This window comes from Passer montanus, unplaced genomic scaffold (assembly GCF_014805655.1).
Source record: "Passer montanus isolate IOZ18808 unplaced genomic scaffold, ASM1480565v1 scaffold3, whole genome shotgun sequence".
Lineage (NCBI taxonomy): Eukaryota > Metazoa > Chordata > Aves > Passeriformes > Passeridae > Passer > Passer montanus.
In genome coordinates, this window is record NW_024367707.1 from 961,888 (window position 1) to 980,809 (window position 18,922).

An 18,922-nucleotide genomic window follows, 5' to 3' on the forward strand; every position below is an offset into this window, starting at 1 on the left:
ATGCATACATTCATCCACTGCAAGAAACAAACACCTAGCTGGCATATAGTTTATTTCATACAGCAACATGAACATTGGTATGCCCCTCCTGGCATTCTCATCCTGGCACAAAAGCCTATGAGTTCAAAAAGAGCTGCTTGTGTGGAACACCAGAAAAATTCATGTGTCAGTATCTACTGGACAGAATGTTGTGGCATCTACTGGAAAAGGTTGTGGCAACAAACACCTGAAAAAGCCCCAATGACCAGAGCAGATTAGTTCAGCCAGCAATGTAGTCAGGTTTCCATAGATGCTGAACTCTTCCGTGGCAGTGGTTGCTAGTGGCAAATCCTCTCAGGTGCATTTTGCAGCATAGCTGTCTGGTCCTGACTGTAGTTGGATGATCTGTATTCTTCTTTTGCCTGGCAGTGGCAAAATTGTCTGCTGAGCCCCAGAGGAGATAGCCAACAGGCCAGTTTAACCAGGGCTACACAGAGTACTGCAGCCTACCTTCTATTCTGTACACAAGTACACATGGGATATCCATGGAATGGAAATCAAATTATTGATCTCTGACTTGAAGGCATGTAATGGTTTGGGCTCAGGATACAAGAAAGGTCACCATGCTGTAGAATGAGGGGTGAAGATGAGAGTTCTGTGAGACCTGTGATCCAGCAAAATAGCATGGCAAGATTGTGGTTCCTGTGCAGTAAAACAGAATATAATAACACAGGTGTAAAAAATTATATATATGAGTTCTCCCTGCAAAATAGGAAAGGCACAGAAAGAGGAAAGAACACGGCTATCAAAACACTGGAAAGATGTTCATGTACTTTGGGTATGAGAACTGTTTAAGAATCTGCTTGAAGAAAAGGGATTTAGAACCAGAAGGTTAAACACATAGACAAGTTTAAATACCCTCAGGTACTTGTTATATGCTAATTTAGAATAATAATGCTTTAACCAGCAAATATTCAATAGCTGATGAGACAGATCGTTTCATTGTGACGTGAATGTAATAAAAATGTTCTCTGAGAAGCTAATTGCCTACTGGTAAATTGCTGTTTAAGTAACACTTGCCGTTGCATGAGAATTTATAACAACATTCTACACCACTCCTGGTGATTTTAAGATTCCCAGTGTACTGGATGTGATAAGGCATTATGCAGGTAGAATTCTCTTCCCTTCTGGATGGTGATGTGTATAACTGTATTGTCCTTTGAGACGAGTTCTCCTGCAGCCTGCTGCAGATAAGAATGAGTGATGATGCCCTAGATTTTAATGGAAATTTTAAATTGTGCACTGGTAGGGTGCAGTCTTCACCAGAGAAAAATGAGCTGACTTGCAGGCATGAGGGGTCATCAAGAAAGATAAAGAAATTGAGCATATACTCCAGCCTAGGCAAGGCATTTTAAAGGATATTATGGAAATGAGGAAGAAGTAATTTAATTTTTATAATGTCACTCAATTTGACTTTAAGATACAAAGTCAAGGTACTGTGTTTTTTGCAATGATTAAAGATTTGGGGTGTTCTTTTTCTAGGAACTGGTGAATGTTTATGTGGTAAAGCCTGAATGTGACAAAGAATTAAATTTGGAAGCATCAGAATTATGTAGTATCTCTTCCCAAAACCACATTACAGACAAATTGAAACCTAAAACAATTATCAAATTTTATCTTGGCAGTCAAATTTCCTTAAGAAGCCTCTCTTTAAAGTTAGTTTGATCCCCAAACAGTAATATATCTTGTTTTTATGCAAAGTCTGTAATACTACATTTATCATGCAGCCTTTCAGCTACAGCTCCCTTTACAACAAAAACCCAAGACTTCTGTTCTTATTGAAACCTCATTTGCCCATTAGATGCACTTTACAATGCATCAGGTTTGCAATACTGTCAAGGTTTTTTATAAATTATTATTAATTGGGTGAATTTTTACTCCAAAAGCTCATTTTTAATGAGGAAATATGATGCTGTATCTCTCCTGCATAAGCATATAAAAATAAAAAGTGGGCTGAAATTTTTCAGATGAGCTTATCTTAGAAGGCAGGGATAGCACAAATACGGGAAAGCATTTTAAGTTTTCTTTCTTCCTTTTTCATCTAAAAACAGAACAAATTCTTACTGAGTCTTAATGCAAAAAAACCCACTTGTAGCTAGGTTGTCTGTGTCTGTACTGTGCTGTGACTGATTTTACAACTGCTTGGTAGATTCGTCTGGAGAGGTTTTTACCAAGTTTTTGCTTAATATGGATTGCAGTTACTTAGTGTAAGGAAGTCCTCCCAGCCAAGTCTAGTAAATAATGGTGTATCACCTTTTAAATTTTTAAAATCAGTTGCCTTCTGAAACAGCCATGTTCCAAAGCCTAATAATAATAATAATAATAATAATAATAATTTCTCCCCCCTCCTGGCATTCTCATGTGTTCTAGCTCTCACCAGAGTGTCATCCCGTCTAGCTCCTGGGAATTCCAAACCACAATTACCCCATTACTTAATTTGTTTTTTCATATTAAGCATAATGGATCAGCAGTGGTGCAGAGTGTGTCATACTGCCTACACAGAGCACTGCAGGTTCTCCTCACTACCCCTAGTTTGTCAAGGGACTCTATTTTCACATGGATGTTGTTTCAGCAGTAAATAGAAAGTGCAAAGACAAGAAAAACTACTGGACATATGGCAGAAAATGATTTGACAGGAGCTTATTTATTTTTATTCAATTCATCCTCTCTTCAATCTCAATATTAAGGTTGTGATATAGATTTCTTGTATAGTTAAAGGTGTGTGGGGGGAGAAATTTTGTGTTGGGATAGGAAAGGATAAAAACAAGATAATTAGAACAGGCCTGCTGGTCAGTCAGAACTATTGTGGGACAGAATATTGGGGTCATATCCAAATCTTACTTCTTGTTTTTGAAAAATTTCTGTCATATAAGGTAGTCTTTGGGGTTGTTTCCTAACTGAATTTTAACTGAAAATGTTAATGCAATCAAGGGTGGGAGATTGCCTGTCTTAGAGCACTGTTGCTCTTTAAACACCTGTGAGCAGATTTATAGGTGCCTACTAAGATACCCGACTTTTAAGAAAACTAATGCTAGTCAATGCTGTTTATTGAAATTATTTTTTATACTTAACATCTAAGCTGCTTTTCAGAAAATAGCTTTATGCTGGCTATATAATGAGGACTAGGAAAATGAATGGGAATGGCTCAGAGACACCTAGTCATAAAGAAAAAGCAGTCACATGCCTTCCACAGAACAATAAAAAAGATCTCCAGGATTAAAAAAAAAAAAAAAAAGTTTACAAATTACATACATTGTTTTTTCTTAAGAAATGTGGCTAACGACATGTATCAAAATAGTTGAGTTATAGGACAAGAGACATTTTCATAGCAAATTTCATAGGTTAAAATTGAGATAATGATAACAAGAAGATGCCAGTAATACACACTTTTTTGCAGTTTTAATTTCCTCAATTCAAGAAGACAATTCTGAGATGCCTTGATTTTAGAGAACATACATTTTAAAACATCAGGAAAATGATATGAATAATGGTAATACTTTAGTATTCTTCTGTATCTAAATACAAAGACACAGGTATGATATAAATGTCTTGTTATACAGTATAAACTATCTTATGTACTGCATGCATGAGTAGAATTTGTATTAAACTCATATAAATGTACTTTTAAGTTGTTTTTATCAGTATGGAAATTTGAAAATATAGTTAATGTTGGAAAAGACCTTTTGAAAATAGGTCAGAGAAAATAAAAACAAGCAAAGGAAATGGTCCTAAATTTGCTATTCTGTTTTCTTAAATATGTATGAACAAACATCTGTAAAGCTTTTCCTAGGTTTTCAGTGAAGAAATAACATAGCAGTGACTTTAAGGCAATTCTGTTGCCTGTTGTGTTTAGGGGTTTTTGTTTTGTTTTAAAGACTGCTTGTGCTTCTAGATGATCACTGGTTAATTTCAGCAAAAGCTGGTTTAAACTCCAGAACTATATACTATTCTTTCCAGCACATTGACACTTTTGGTACAAACTAGTAATGCAAATGAGAGAGCAGCACAAATACTCTAACCATCTTTCCCAGCGAGCCAAACAGAACAGAGTATGTGTTAACACAATGAGTCATGAGTGTGAAAGACACTTGCTTTTTGCCTGTGTCCCAATTTTTTTGTTCCCTGCTATTTCTAGAATTTTCTCTGAGATCAATGGAAATATTGGTTTGCCTTTAAAGCTTGATTTATTTACATGCTATTTTTAGCTCAACTGAAGTTCTGACAAAAAGAGACATCTCAAATCTTTGCAAGGATAAGGATCAAGGAAGTAAGTGGAAAAGGTTTGACCATAGTAGAATTCTTTTATGTCTTGTGACTATATTGTTCTCACTTCCCCTGGCAAGATTGTTCTATGCTGCCTGACAAACAAAATAAAGGTATGACAGTGGAAATGAGGTGTAAAAGAGAGAATTATATTTGAAGACTGAAGACATAGGGGTACAATTTTATAATTTAATGTATGTTCTCCAGTTTCAGCTAAAGTAAAGATAACTCTTCCTCCACTAGCAAATAAGCTCTTACTGATTCAGAATTATGCAAATGCTTCAAAATCTGACACTTATTTAAACACGTAAAACAGCTCATACATTTTTGTTAGACTTTGAATTGGACTATAATTTACAGTGATTCAAGGAGAGGTTGAGCAGAATATTTTCTCACCCTCCCTTTCTGAGACCTGCAAGTGGAGAAGTTACAACAGAATGTGCATTTCTGTGAGCAAAAGTTCCCTATTTCTCTTTAAAAAATTATATAAGTGATTTATCATAATTTCAAATAAGAGAAGTCAACAACACTGTTCTTGTTTTGAGATAGCTTTCTGTTTTATATTTATAGATCTGTTTCTTATGCCCTCCTCTTAGGGTTCAAAACACTTCATTTGGAACCCTTTCTTTTTGTCTGACTTAAATTTCTAATGGAAATCAGGAACACTGAGGAAAAATAGTATTTTTAACACGATCTCTGTCTGAAGGAATTGTGTTGTCTAGTGTCTCTAGGGTGTCTTGAAGAGTGTACATTATTTACAAAAGCTGTGTTCTCATTTAAAATCTCATTGCATTATGCATGTTATCACTGACAACACTTCTGGGAAGTCTTCTCATGCCATCAGTCCTCTGTGGTTATTTACCCATACAAATAGACATCTTGATTCACCACTGAAAGAATGAATTGTGTAACTTCAGTCTTTGCAGATTTTCTAAGGACTAATGCATTATTTTTGACCAGTAACAGGAACTAGGATATTTCAAACAAACAAACAAAAAACTCTCCAAGCATAGAAAAAATCTCCATAAAAGAACAAAACCCAAAAACAAACACCAAAATGTTTGGGGTTTTGTCATGCTTTTGCTTCACGTAATCTTCTATACCCTTCAGAAAAATATTGAGCCTACCATAACAAAAAGAGGAGATCTCATTCATCTGAAAGGTGTGACTAAATCATATTTTGACTTATGTTCTGTCTTGTGAATGTCCAGTTTCACATAAAAGAAACTGTACAGAACCTGAATGAGCTCAGACTCCTTTCACCTCCATTTGCAGGTAGCCATTTCTTCTCTTGGTAGAGCTCACTGCAGCTTTCTTCCTGTCTGAGAGCTGATATTTTGTTGATAAGAAATGTATGAGGAAAGTGGAGTTTGACAATCACAAGCATCCTTAATTGGGAAGTAATCAAGACTTAGAGGATATCTATAATGCAAAGTGAAACACCTCAGATGCTTCTATGGCTTTCATAGAAACAAGTATGTGCTTAGGATATTCCCAAGTGTTTTGGCACATACAACAACAACAAAGAAAATCTTGGTATAAATTTTTTGCAATTACAACAGATTTAGTTTGCTTTTAATTATACCCTTTTATCTGGGATGATGTATTTTAATAAATTCATTAATTTGTACAAATTCATGGATACTTTTACAGACTGTTATTTATCCTGGCTTCCTATCTGTCTTTATGCAAAGAAATAGTATTTATATCTCTTTGATATTATTTGCTCTTTTCTGATATAGCAATTAGTTATAAGAAAACACTTTAATTTTGCTCAAGGATATGCATATGAGAACCACAGATTTAATAATTATGATGGTGTAAGCATTTTCAGATGATAGCTTCATAACAATGTTTTATTTTGAGACTATAACTCGAGGCAGACTCAAAGCAGGTGATTACTGGAAAAAAAAAATCTTCCTTGCCTCTCTTGGAAAGTGGAGAGCAGAGAAGCCACCAAGTGGCTGTGAACCTTAGGTGAACCCATTTTTCCCTGTGGCTCCAATAATTTAAGCCTTGTGCATAAAGTGCCTCTGACTTCCCTGAGCACCGAGCAGGGGTCAGCTGTGCTCTAAGCCCTCCACTCCCTGGTTTTTCCTGGCACTGCTGGGCTGGGAGGACTTGGAGGGACTTTTCAGCCCATTTTCCTGTGCAAATGAAGCTTATGGGATTTCAGTGTCTGTTTTCAGTCTGTGATTCAAACTGAATCCCATATTTGATTTTGGTCCCCATGCCCAGAAAAGTTGTTTATGGTGGTGAATCCTGTGAGGCATGCCTACTCAATCCTGTGGCCTCTAGTGATTCTGCAGAAAAACAGAACAGTGAAGGGGATTTTATAGCCAAACAAATATTTTCCTCTTTTATAATAATGTTACAATTTCATGGCCAGACTTCTGCATAACCTAAGCGATCTATAGGGTGTATTGGGTGTGCAGTATCACAGTGAATTGAAGAAAAATACTTTTTTGAATGCTAAAATTACCATGAAACAAAATTATATGGAGTTAAAGAAATACCTTGGTCAGAATTGTGCAGAAAAATGTGAACACTTCATTGTGACCAAAATATTTGTAAAATATGCCAAGTACAGTTAGAGATATTAGCATTTTTGAGGGACAAAATGAGGTTTGAAGGCTGCAAAAAAACACCTGATTTATGTTGTTTCTCCTATTTACTACTGGTTTATTAAATTATTAGCAATATCTAGCTTTATCTAACTTCTTAAATGGAATTTTACTGATTGACTGAAAAATTCTGTCAATCTTTTCTCTTCAGCAAAAATCAATATATTTATTTTGAACCACAATAAATTTTTCTATATTATAACCATTTTTCCTGCTGTGAGGGATGCTGCAATACAGAAAATAACTTTATTAGTTCTGTTTAAAGATTGACTAGATATCTAGTATGGTATTAATTCTGGTGACATTTGCATCTGGTTATTCTTATTGTAATATTTTTACTATAGATGCCAAACAGACAAAATCAATTATATATGTGTACTGGATATATTAAAACTTTTTTTAGGTGAGACTGATGTGTGCTGGAAGACTCCTTTTTTTGTAACAAAACTTGCTTTTCACTTGAAATTTTTTTTAGGGGTTGAATTGAAGGTTTTTTACCTATGCCAGTTTTTCTTGGGATATACCATTCTTTTGTAATTTTATTATAAAATACAATAATTTCAGTTACCTAAGATGATATTACCATTTAAAAATGAATTATTTGAAATCAGGTATACATTTAAAGCAAAATTTAATGCTGATTGAAACTATGTCCCAGCATAGAAATTCAATGTTAAATGTAAATGTAAAGATATGTGAATAAAATAGGGAAACTCCACAAAATTTCCGAAATAAAACTACTGGTTTTCTAAAACATATTAACTTTCCTTGCAAATAAAAAAAAAAATAGAATGTAGTGATCAAGTTGTCTTTCTATTATTATAACACTTTTACAAACTGTATAATTTATTAAATTACCAGAGTTACTATAACTTAGCATTAATATAGCAATGGTAGAGGCCCCTCAAGGCCCTTCACCATCCTCACTGCCTTCCTTTGGATGCTCTCTAATACATTAATGCCTTTTATATATTGTGGTGCCCAAAACTACCCCTGGGATGGGGGGAGGCTACACCAGTGTCCAGATCAGGACAATCACCATTCTATTTTTAGAAACTTGGAAGTTTGCAGACATTATACATTATCCATAGAAACCAAAAAATATTGTGATTTTTACTTAAGTATGACTCTTCTGTGTGCAATGTTACTTGATAGAAGTACAAGGGTTTTTGTTTTTTTTTTTTTCCCCAAAGCCATTTTGCTGAGATCTAGTTCAGAATAGTACCAAGTCCCCCCATTTTCTCTCATTCAGGGAAGTTGAGCATGTTAAAAAATATACAACTTCACACTTCTGCTTCCTAAATTTCTATGGGTCAGTAAACCAACCATAACCCCTATTAAATATTTCCGTAAGGGAAAAAACCCCCTAGGTTTGTGGGTTTTTTTGTTTCTGTTCGTAACAAGTCTATGAAGTAGTGGCATTATCTGAAAGATACATAACATTTCCTGAATTCCTTGTTTCCTGGGTTCCCATCCTTAGGCTGGAATTCCTCTGTTTTCAACACATTTTTCTCTCAGATTTGATACAGTTATTCCAATTTCAATGTAACCTCTGGTTGAAGATGTGAGAAGAGCTGAACTGAAGTCAATTGTTGTCCAGCAGAAAGTACTCAGTGCCTACAAAAGTTTATTTTTATTTCTAAGTCTTGATGTTTTAAACCAGTCTGTTTCTCTTCTCCTAAAAGATTAGGATGTAGGGGTGCATGTTTTTCACTGAGAGAAAACTTTATTAGAAAACATATTTATTTGTATTTTGAAACTGTGGTGCTGTTCTGAGAAAAATGTTGAATATGCAATGAACATCAGTTCCTGAAAGTCTTACTATGTTTATACTATGAACTACTTTGAAGCAAGCTGATGAATTTAGTAATCAGAAATGAAATTATGGGAATATGTAAATCAGATATCCCTTGAGTAGCAACACTGGCATGCTTAGGAAAGCATTTGAATTAATAAAAGATCAGACTCCAGCTATAATTATGCTCTGAAGAAGGAACAAGATGGATTCATAGGCTAAGATACTGAAGAAAATGAAGCATAGCAGGGATCCAGAAACACCCCAGTGGTAGTTGTAGGGAGTAAAGCCAGTGTACTTAAATGAATATATCTCATATGGGACAGAAACCCTCTTCTCAGCACTAAAAGAGCTAAAGTGCAGCTCTTAGGAATCAAGAGTTCATGGAGATATGAAAGGCAAGGGAAGGTCCAGCAAGATCTAAAGAGAGGAAGAATGAGGATGATGTGGTAGCTGCTTGCAGATGGGTGGCTTGTCATCTGTCCCTTGCCACTGACATTCTCCCACAGGTTGGTCTCGCTCAGAGGCTTGAGGCAAAAGCTGCCTTAATGGAGACAGGAGGAGGAAAAGCTGCAGGTAGACAATTAATGCTGGCTGTCAGAATCCTCTGGTAAATTATTTGGGATTTTTGGGTCTATCTTAAATTCAGGACAGTTGAGCTTATGCTGTATGATCCTTCCATCACTGGGCAGGGAAATAACTTTGTTGCTATAATTGGATTTCTTCCTTTTCTTCTTGAGAATTGAGTGTTTCTGCTGGCTTGGTTTACTTTGTTCTGGTCTTAACCTAGCTGAAATCTCAGGAAATATTTTAGTTTTGTCTCCCTTATCTCACTGAACCAATACCCATGGTTTGTTCCTATTGTTGTGTTGCAAGGCCATAATACAATGATGTATAACAGGTAAATTGTTAAGTGGAGCTGTCCGTGGTACCCAACACCATTTTACTTGCTCTGCACTTGATGCTCCTGTTGTAAGCCTAAACTGATTCATCCTCTTGCCTACCACAGTAATTTTCCACAACTGGGAAGACACTTTTGTAAGCTTCACATTTCTTAAGAAACATTTATTCCTTATAACTTTCTGTAATTGCAGCCAAGTCAGTGTACACTGACTACTAGTCAAATCTTTTTGCCATAATTTTCTTACAAACGGGCAGAGTGATAGTAGTAGGTTTTTCTTTTTTTGTTTAGTATGTGACTAATTTTTTAGTTTTCACAGAATAAAATGTATCCATAAATGTTTCTTGTATCTGTAAAGAAATATATATTTTAAATATTAATGAAGAAGAACAAACATATAAGGATTTTCTGATTGAAAAAAAATTATGTAAAATTTTAATTTGCTTTAAAATAAAGTGTAAAATATATGGATGACAATTCCAACAGAGAGGGTTATACAAATATATTTTATACAAATATGAAGATATTTAGATATTATTTAGATATTATTCAGATACTTGAAGGAGGAGATATCTGCAGTAGCTTATTATAAAGGGAGCCTATAAATGTCCAATACTAGAGAGTCAATATGTATAGCTCGTTCAGTATTTCCAATCTGCTACTTTCAGGTAATGGGTTGGGTTTTTTTCATATCTGGAAGCACTGACAGATAGAAATCTATGAATTTCAAAAGAAAGAGTTAATATGTACAGCTTAAATATAAGGTTTGAAAAGAAAATAGGATTCTGTGGTATAAATTCCATAGGAAAGCAAATTGAAGTTTTCTAGTTTTTGATTCACAGAGAAAGAAAGAAATATAAGAAATAGCTTGGCTTATGCAAGGGTCTGGACAGTTCTATAAGAATCAGGAAAATCTGTAAAATCATAAAGGTGTTGCAAGTATCTGTTTTAAATTTGAAAGAAGAAAAATAAGTTGCTTTAAAGAAGACAGAAACAATTGAGAACTGCATTCGCATTGAGTTGGATTAAAATTATTTATTTAGTTAAAAATGTTGTTGTGATACTAAGATAAATCCATCAGTATTGCTGATAGACATGGTATAAAATTAGGCCATATTGTATTCTGTGTAGAGGTAAATTAAAAAGTTGTTTGACTGAGTATTGTCTTCACATTTTGATGCTACATCAGTATAGAAATTAATATATTACAATGGCATTCCATGTTGTGTGCTGCAAAATCAGAGTGTAGGTTTTTGGACTCAGAGTTGAATTTTATGTGCTTAACCTGAAGCATTATAGTTAACATGCAGTAGCAGTAGAGTTTTTGCAGGAAAAAAAAAGTCTCTTTTTCTCCCTGCAGTATTTCTAAATCAGTTCTAAAATTAAATTGAATTAATATACTAATAAAAAGCAACTGTGTAATTTTGGCTAGAAACACAAAATAGACCTCTGGTCATGCACTTTACAGCTCAGTACCAAAATTACTTTCATCACAATTTTGTGTCACATTAGAAAGAGACAAAAAATATGAATTTAAAGGGATATGGCTCATTTTTACAATGACATGTCACTGGAAAAAAAAAATGGGAATGTGATTTTCTTTTTTTATTTTTTTATTATTATTATTATTATTAATCTGGTGACTATCTTTCTAAAACCACAAGGATTCAGTATGATTGCAAACTATCAGCATTTGAAGACAATAATATTTATCTAAATAGTTTTTAAGATTATTGAATTGCCAAGGTCAGCTGTCACCTGAACCAGTAATTTATAATTTTTTTCAATGCTTCTACTCCACAGAGTGTTTTTATGGTGAGTTGAACCAAGCTGGACTCTAGCTGGCCACCAAAGCTACTCTGCCACTCCCCTCCTCAGGTGGACAGGGGAAGAAAATACAATGAAAAACTCATTGGTTGAGATAAGTACAGGGAGAGATCACTCACCAGTTGCCATCATGGGCAAAACAGACTGAGCTTGAGGAAATAATTGTATTTATCACCAATTAAATCAGAACAGGGCAATGAGACGCAAACCCAAATCTTAAAACACCTTCCCTCCACTCCACACACTTCCTAGGATTTTCTGCACTCCTAAATTCTCTAAATCTCCACCTCCAGTGATACAAGTGGATGGGGAATTGGGGCTCTGATTAGTGCACGTTGTCTCTGCTGCTCCATCCTCCTCAGAGGGAAGACGTCTCACAGCCTTTCCCTCTCCCAGGATGGGGACATTCCCACAGTGTGCAGCTCAGGAACAGATGGCTCCAGCACAGTGACACCCGTGCTGCCTGCCAGCCTGCTCCAGCATGGGCTCCTGTCTCCATGGGGCCACTGGTCCTGACAGGACCTGCTCCAGCACAGACTTCCCACCAGGCCACAGCCTTTTTTTGGGCATCCCCCTGCTCTGGAGTGGGATTCTCCAAGGGCTGCAGGGGCACAGCTGCCTCACCATGCATGGTCTGCACCATGGGCTGAGGGGGAATCTCAGCTCTGGCACCTGGAGCAGCTCCTGCTCCTCTTCTTGCAGTGACCATGGTGTCTCCAGGGCTGTTTCTCTCACATATTCTCCCTCCTCCCTCTCACTTCAATTACACAGGATTTCATTCCCCTTCTTAACCATATTATCCCAGAGGTTCTCCCAGTGATGCCTCAGCCTTGGCCAGCAGTAAGTCCATCCTGGAGATGAGCTGGAGATGAATTTGGAATTATATTTGATAGCAGCCCAGGTAGCAGTGGGAAGAATCTGGAATTACTGCAGCAACCTGATGTGTGAAGTTACTAAGACATAGTAGACTATTGCTTTATAAAGGCCAGCAGCATAGACTAAATAATTTGTGTAAGTAAAATAATGAAGTTTCCACTTCTGTGACTTGTCTTCTGAAGGATGGATCTCTCCCTTTCTAGAGACAAAAGGCACAGTCAAAGGATAAAGTCTGGAAGAGATTAAAACCTTCAAATAAATCTGGAACTCTTGCTGATTTAGGGGCTTTTGGCAGAGTATAAGAAGTTTTATATCTCCATTTATTTTGTTAAAATGTACAATTGTGGAGTAGCATTGTGCCCATCTTTCTTTATCTGTACTATCAGTCATGGATAATATAAAATCCATCTAGGGAAATACAGGCCCTAACTGTACACCACCAAACTATAGAAAAAAAAAAGAAGTAATACAGAAAGCAGGATAGAATAGCAGTTTCCTAAGGCTCTCCAACAAAGCAATTTGCATACCAAATCAAGCAAAAGGTTTATATGCTTTATTAGCTTTTTAGATAAACTGTGGCCTAAGCCACAAATAATTCTATTTATATTTTTTTCAAAGTGAGAATGAAATCTCCTTTTAATTTTACAGTATTTGTTGTATGTTCAGAAAACAGGTCTGCAGTAATTCTCCTTTGGTTTCTCATGTACAGCTGATACCCAAAACCAGTAGTAAAGACAACATAAACCCAGGCCTGCTTTATAGGGAGAATCTGCCCAGAGCCTACTGTCACCTCTTTCAAATGCTTTTTCAAATACTGTTCTTGAACACAGTTGGTATTAATATTTAAGCCATTATAATTCCTATTATTTATGTTAAGAATAAAACATTTGTCTTTAAATTATTGTGAACTCCTTAGGAAACATTGACTTTTTCACTATTTTTCACTTTTCCATCTCCATCAGCTGTCCTGAATTTCCGTAATTCATAATAATAATAACACAATAACCAACCTAGTGCACACCCAAGCAACAAATATTTTGTAGCTGTTTGTTGTAAAACAGTTAGGAAACATTGTATACTCTTTGTTGATTGTTTTAATCTTAAGAAAATGCCAGTAATGTGTCTCCAGATTAAATCACTAGGGTTTAACTGCCTAGAAAATTAATTTCTTCCTTATTTCTAATAGAATATTGAACAGAGGTACATAGTCTTAATGGGTAAATTCATTCTGGTAACCAAATGCTAGCAAATTGTTTTGGGGATAGTTTTCCACCAGATGCTTCCACGGTTCTTTGATTTATATTGTTGCATCTGAGTAGACACTCTTATGTCAACCATATGGTTTTATGTGATTTAAAACAGAAGAGAAATTTATGTAAATGACTGAAAATTAGAACATAAATGTTGAATTTAGGACTATAGTTTTCTTAAAGTGGTGCATAGTACCTTTAAGTGTTTTTGGATCTGTGCCTTACACTGCATGAAGGAGAGGTAATACATTTTTTCTCTTAAATCTTTTTTGCGACCATTAATTTTTTCTGACAGAAATTAGCTTGTTTGTGGTATTTATTTAATGTTGCTGCAGGGCTTTCCCATAACAATAAATTATTTTTAAGTACATTTGTAAACTTTAGATAACAATGTAAGTTGTGGAAACTGTTTTTGTGGTAATAACTCTGGGATGAGCATGTAAAAATATGGCTTTGAGTAAAATAATTTAAAAACTTTTGTTCTCTTCTTAAAAAATACTTTTAAAAATGTTAATATCTTCATGGATGCTTTGTGAAGTATCCATTACCAACAAAAATCTTTTTCATGAGCTGTGGAATCCAGAACTTTATCAGCACATGTGTTTCTGTTTAATCATGTGAAAAGTGCTAAATGCTTAGAGTCCTTGAAAACAAACCATCTCAGATTGAGTTCTTTATGGTGATCTGAAATGCAGATGGCCAGAAGGCTTCTCTCATGTTCTGGTGGAAGATAACACTTCTCCTTCCTACACATCCTGTTTCCATTCCAGCATTAGGGATCTTAAGTTCTAAGACCACCCCTGCCACTGAGCTAGCTAGTTCCTTTTTTACTTTGTAAGTGAGGCCTATTACATAATATGTCAGAGGATAAATGAGAAAATTCTTTTGTTTAACTTTGTGTCAAGTGAAATAAGTGTGGAAATCATGTAGTAGTTGCTCTTTGGTTTTTGTGTATGCTGGAGGAGAGAGAAAACCTAATTTAAGATGCTGTGAGTACAGAAAAAGGCTCAGAGTACTAGAATGAGCTTTCACTTAGCATTTCACTTCATAGTACTTCACTGACTGGTTGTTGTTTCTGTCATTTAGAGAAGTGGATTCATACATTACAAGTAATTTCTATAAATTCTGCTTCTAATACCTGCAGAACTCCAGAAGTAGAATTTCCCATCTCTGTTCTTGCTTTGATCTCCTATTCCAAATGAATGGACCTCTGCATATAAGTTGAAGCTTTGTTCTGAGTTGTTTTTCAGTAAGTGGTATGGATCTTAACTTCACACAGGTGCATGCAGTAGCTCAAAGGTCTCAAGTGCCTTGCTGGAAATAAGCCACTTATTCTAATATATTTCTTCTCTAACTCTACATTGTTATGATTTACCTATGTAATGCTCCCTACTGTGCAATGCAAAGGCTCTAGTGCTAAAATCAGTGTGAAATACAGTGAATATGTGCAAAAACTAGGTACTTATTTTAAACTGGGCATTACCAAAAGGGAAGTAGGTAGTGGAAAGACCAAACCAGACTTGCAAGAGTAGAAAATATTTACATTTGGACAAACAACCTAGCCATTGCTGCTATTTTTTTTTCTAATAGTGAAATCACGTACTGAAAACAATAGTCAAAAGTTGGGCCAGGTGTTATTGCATTAATGTACATTGCAGAAAGAAAATATTTTGTATTTCTAAGTGAGAGGCTTTTATGTGTCTATTCTGGCTCTTAGAAATTCTTGCAGTTTCTGTTACAAAGGTATCTTAAAAACCTTACACATTCCACAGGCAAAGCAAAGTGTGCTGGGACACTGTGGGGCAGAAGGGTGCTTGAGGCAATGTGACTGGACTGTCATGTAGCTAGTAAAGATCCTGCAGAAAAATGTTTCTCATCCTATCCAAACATAATAAAACAGGATGCAGATTACTGCCATGTTATGCTCATTGCAGCTACTTCTTATTCTGAAACTGTGGGGCTTCAAAACAGTTTAAAAAAAAAAAAAACAAAACCAAAAAAAACCCAGCACATCAGCAGAACAGTTTTTACTGAGGGGAATCTAAGGAATAATTTGGGGATGGGGTTTGTATGTCCTGTAACAACCTAAAAGAAAATGTAAGAAAACCAAACAGAAAGTATAGTAAAAATAAGCAAAGTCTCAACAGTGCAAACCTCTGCTTCAGCTGCAGCCCCTTGTCCAGGACTGTGGGCAAACACCACTGCAACCTGCTGACATTGACCCTGTGCTCCAGGCTCTGCTGGTGTTGGTGTTCAAGCTGTCCCTGTAAAATCTGTGCAAAAGTTGAGACAGAGCATTCCACTGAGTCCATGCAATTGAATGAATTAGTAGCTGCCAACTGAGTTTGATCATGTTAGAAGACGTAATTTTCCAGAGTGGTTCAGTTTGTGAACTTCGATCATAATCTCATGACCAAAGATATATATTTTAAAAAGCAGAGGGAGTAGTTATGTTCATCTTTTACAATCCTGGAAAGCTGTTTCCTGCCAGTTTCAACTGTTTCATTGACAAATATTATTTAATGTTAATATGCAAGTTTACTGACTTGCTCTGCGAATTATACTATAAATTTAGAAAGCAAACATATAATTTTGTTCTGGAGTATGATATAGTGGAGGATTTGGTTTCCTCCCAAAAAATTAGATTCAGCATTTTACTGGAAAACCTTTGTATGGAGATAGGATTCAGACACACTTCCTGAGGTTGTGAAAATCTGTCATAAGTATGAATATCACAGTGTAGATTGTTGATGTTATTTCAGTTCCTGCTTATTTTAGCAGTAAGCTGTTGAAAATTGTTTTACACTTTTTTGTTTATATATTCTGAGGAATTCAAGGGAAAAATACTCATGCTCTACTGATGACTAAAAATATTAAAATATTGATTATTTATAAATAAGAACTTGATTCAACAGGCATACAGTGTTACAATCGAAGCTACAGATTCAGAATTCTGTTGTTTTTAAACATGAAGTAAGATAGCTACAGGAATTCCACTATAAAAATTATTTTGTCATAAAAGATGAAGAAAAATGTATCCCAATGCATTTAGTAAAACTTAAGAATGGCCCGTATTGGTTATTTTTAGTAGTTTTTAATTCTGTGTGTAAATTGAAACAGTACAATACTTTTCCTTACAAGTTTTGTTGTCCCCAGTCCTGTTAAAAAAAACCAAAACAGCAAACCAACCAACAAACACTAAACTCCAAACCAAACCTAAAAAACAACAGCAACAACAGCAACAACAGCAAAACCAACCTCCCCACTCCACAAAAAAAAAAAAACAAACAAAAAAAAAAAAAACCCAAAGCAAAACCAAAAACCAATGAAAAAATCAAAACTAAACCAAAAACCACATGAGTTACTAGGCTTCTCACATTTGGAGAAAAATATGTTCTTTAATGGAATCAGAAGTTTTACAGTCTCTGCTTTCCTGACATTGTTTATTTGAGTTTATAGGTAATAGGAACTTCGGACATTTTGTAGTTTAAATCTTACAATGTTTTGTAGACTCTTATATGTGATATATACCTTTGGGTGTGTAGGAGTACATTTGTTCACAACTGTTACTTATTGATTGATGCACAGAGTATTACTGTAATGCTCTTTAGTAGACAGCAATACAGGAGGGGATGAAAGGCTGCAGAGATGTACTGAAAGGCACTTGCTACAAAATGATGAGATATCTTCATGTTTACTCATCTTTGATTTTTCATTTGGATTTCAGAGGAGAGCAAAACTTTCACTTCTTTCCATCTGGCTGGTATGTGATGAAGCATTTTTTTCAAATTAACTGCCTTATGAAGATGTGAATGTGTTGGGTATTTTTCAGGAGCTTCAAGATGGCATTGGGCAGCAGCAAACTGTTGTCAAAACACTGAATGCAACTGGTGAAGAGATTATTGGGCAGTCATCGAAGGCAGATGCCAAGGTGCTGAAGGAACAACTGGAAAGTTTGAATAACCGGTGGAAGGAGATCTGCAAACAGTTGGTAGAGAAAAAAAAGAGGTAGGTTAAAAGAGGGTAAAGTTATTATGAAATTATTTTTAGTTATTTTAGATTTAATTCTGGCTTGAAATTTCAAAGGAGCTCTCAACATCTAGAGTTTTCGAGTATAATAGGAATTACCAGTAATTAAATTTTACATTCTATAAGTTGTTCATACACTATAATTTGTTTAATTCTTTTCTACCTACTCCTGTCAGTGACATCCCCTGGAGTCCCTTCCAGACTCCATATTTTTATATTTAACTCCTAATGTTTAAAAGATCCAAGCAAACATCCATAACTGCTCAATTTTAAGTAGAACAGTACAGAATTTACAACTGGTTTATGATCTTTCTGTTTGATTGTGTGTCATTAAAGCACATCTCTGTGTGCTATACTAATGATACCTTAGTTGATTTAAAAAGGTAAACATAATATATTTCATCTGTCAAAGTCGATGCCATTAACATCTACATTTCATAGGCTGGATTTAAAAAATGGATTTATCAATTTTATATTATTTATTATCATTTTTAGATAAATTTGTTTTTCTCATGCAGGCACACAGAGTTAGAGTTTGAGTTACAGATAATACAAAAATAGTTTTATACGTTTAAAAAGATAGCTTTTTAAGTTAAGTGTAAAAAAAACCCCAAAAGTTGCTGTTAAGATAGTTTTTATTAAAGAGCATGTTCTTAATCTAGATGTTTATCCTAACTGGATATGCCATTCTGCTTTAAAATACAATAGAAAATACAGGTAGAGCTTTCTTCATGGTTGTTTGTTGTTTTTTTTTAATACCAGAACATTCCTTATAGAGATAGATTAATCAATGTTGGAGATGTACTAGAAGAACAGGTAGTGTGCAACAAGTTTTTTTACTTCTGATGTGTCACATATAATTTTTCTGCTCAGAGCCACTGGGAAGAAAAAGCTGTGAAAATGCTTACTAGCATCAAAAAGGGAGTGTTCTGAAGGGTTATAACTGACCCTAATGATGATTAAAGTTTCACTTGGAACATGTGTCAGTCGTTGGAACAGGCTTCCCGAGGAAGTGATTTGAGTCACCATAGAATCACAGAATGGTTGAGGTTGGAAGGGAACTTCAAGTTCATTGAGCTCCAACACTCCTGGCATAGACAGTGAAACCTCTACTAGATCAGGTTTCTCAGAGCCTCATCCAGCCTGGCTTTGAAAACTTCCAGTGATTTGAACTCCACAATCTCTCTGGATAACCTGTATTTGTGCCTCACAACCCAGAAGCAAATAATTTCTTCTTTATATCTAATCTAAAGACTCTTATATCTTAAGACAATTCTCCTTTGTCCTATCCATACATACCCATGTGAAAAGTCCCTTT

General features: G+C 35.3%; 1 protein-coding gene across 6 annotated transcripts in view; it reads left to right on the forward strand.

The window, feature by feature from the left end:
• The window catches only part of DMD (dystrophin), a 1,159,435-nt gene that overhangs the window by 748,192 nt on the left and 392,321 nt on the right, over positions 1–18,922 (forward strand). For all 6 annotated transcript variants that reach the window (XM_039714180.1, XM_039714179.1, XM_039714182.1 and 3 more), the window contains one exon: positions 17,408–17,583. In XM_039714180.1, the coding sequence (XP_039570114.1) occupies positions 17,408–17,583 (176 nt within the window). The remainder of the gene's footprint in view (positions 1–17,407; positions 17,584–18,922) is intronic.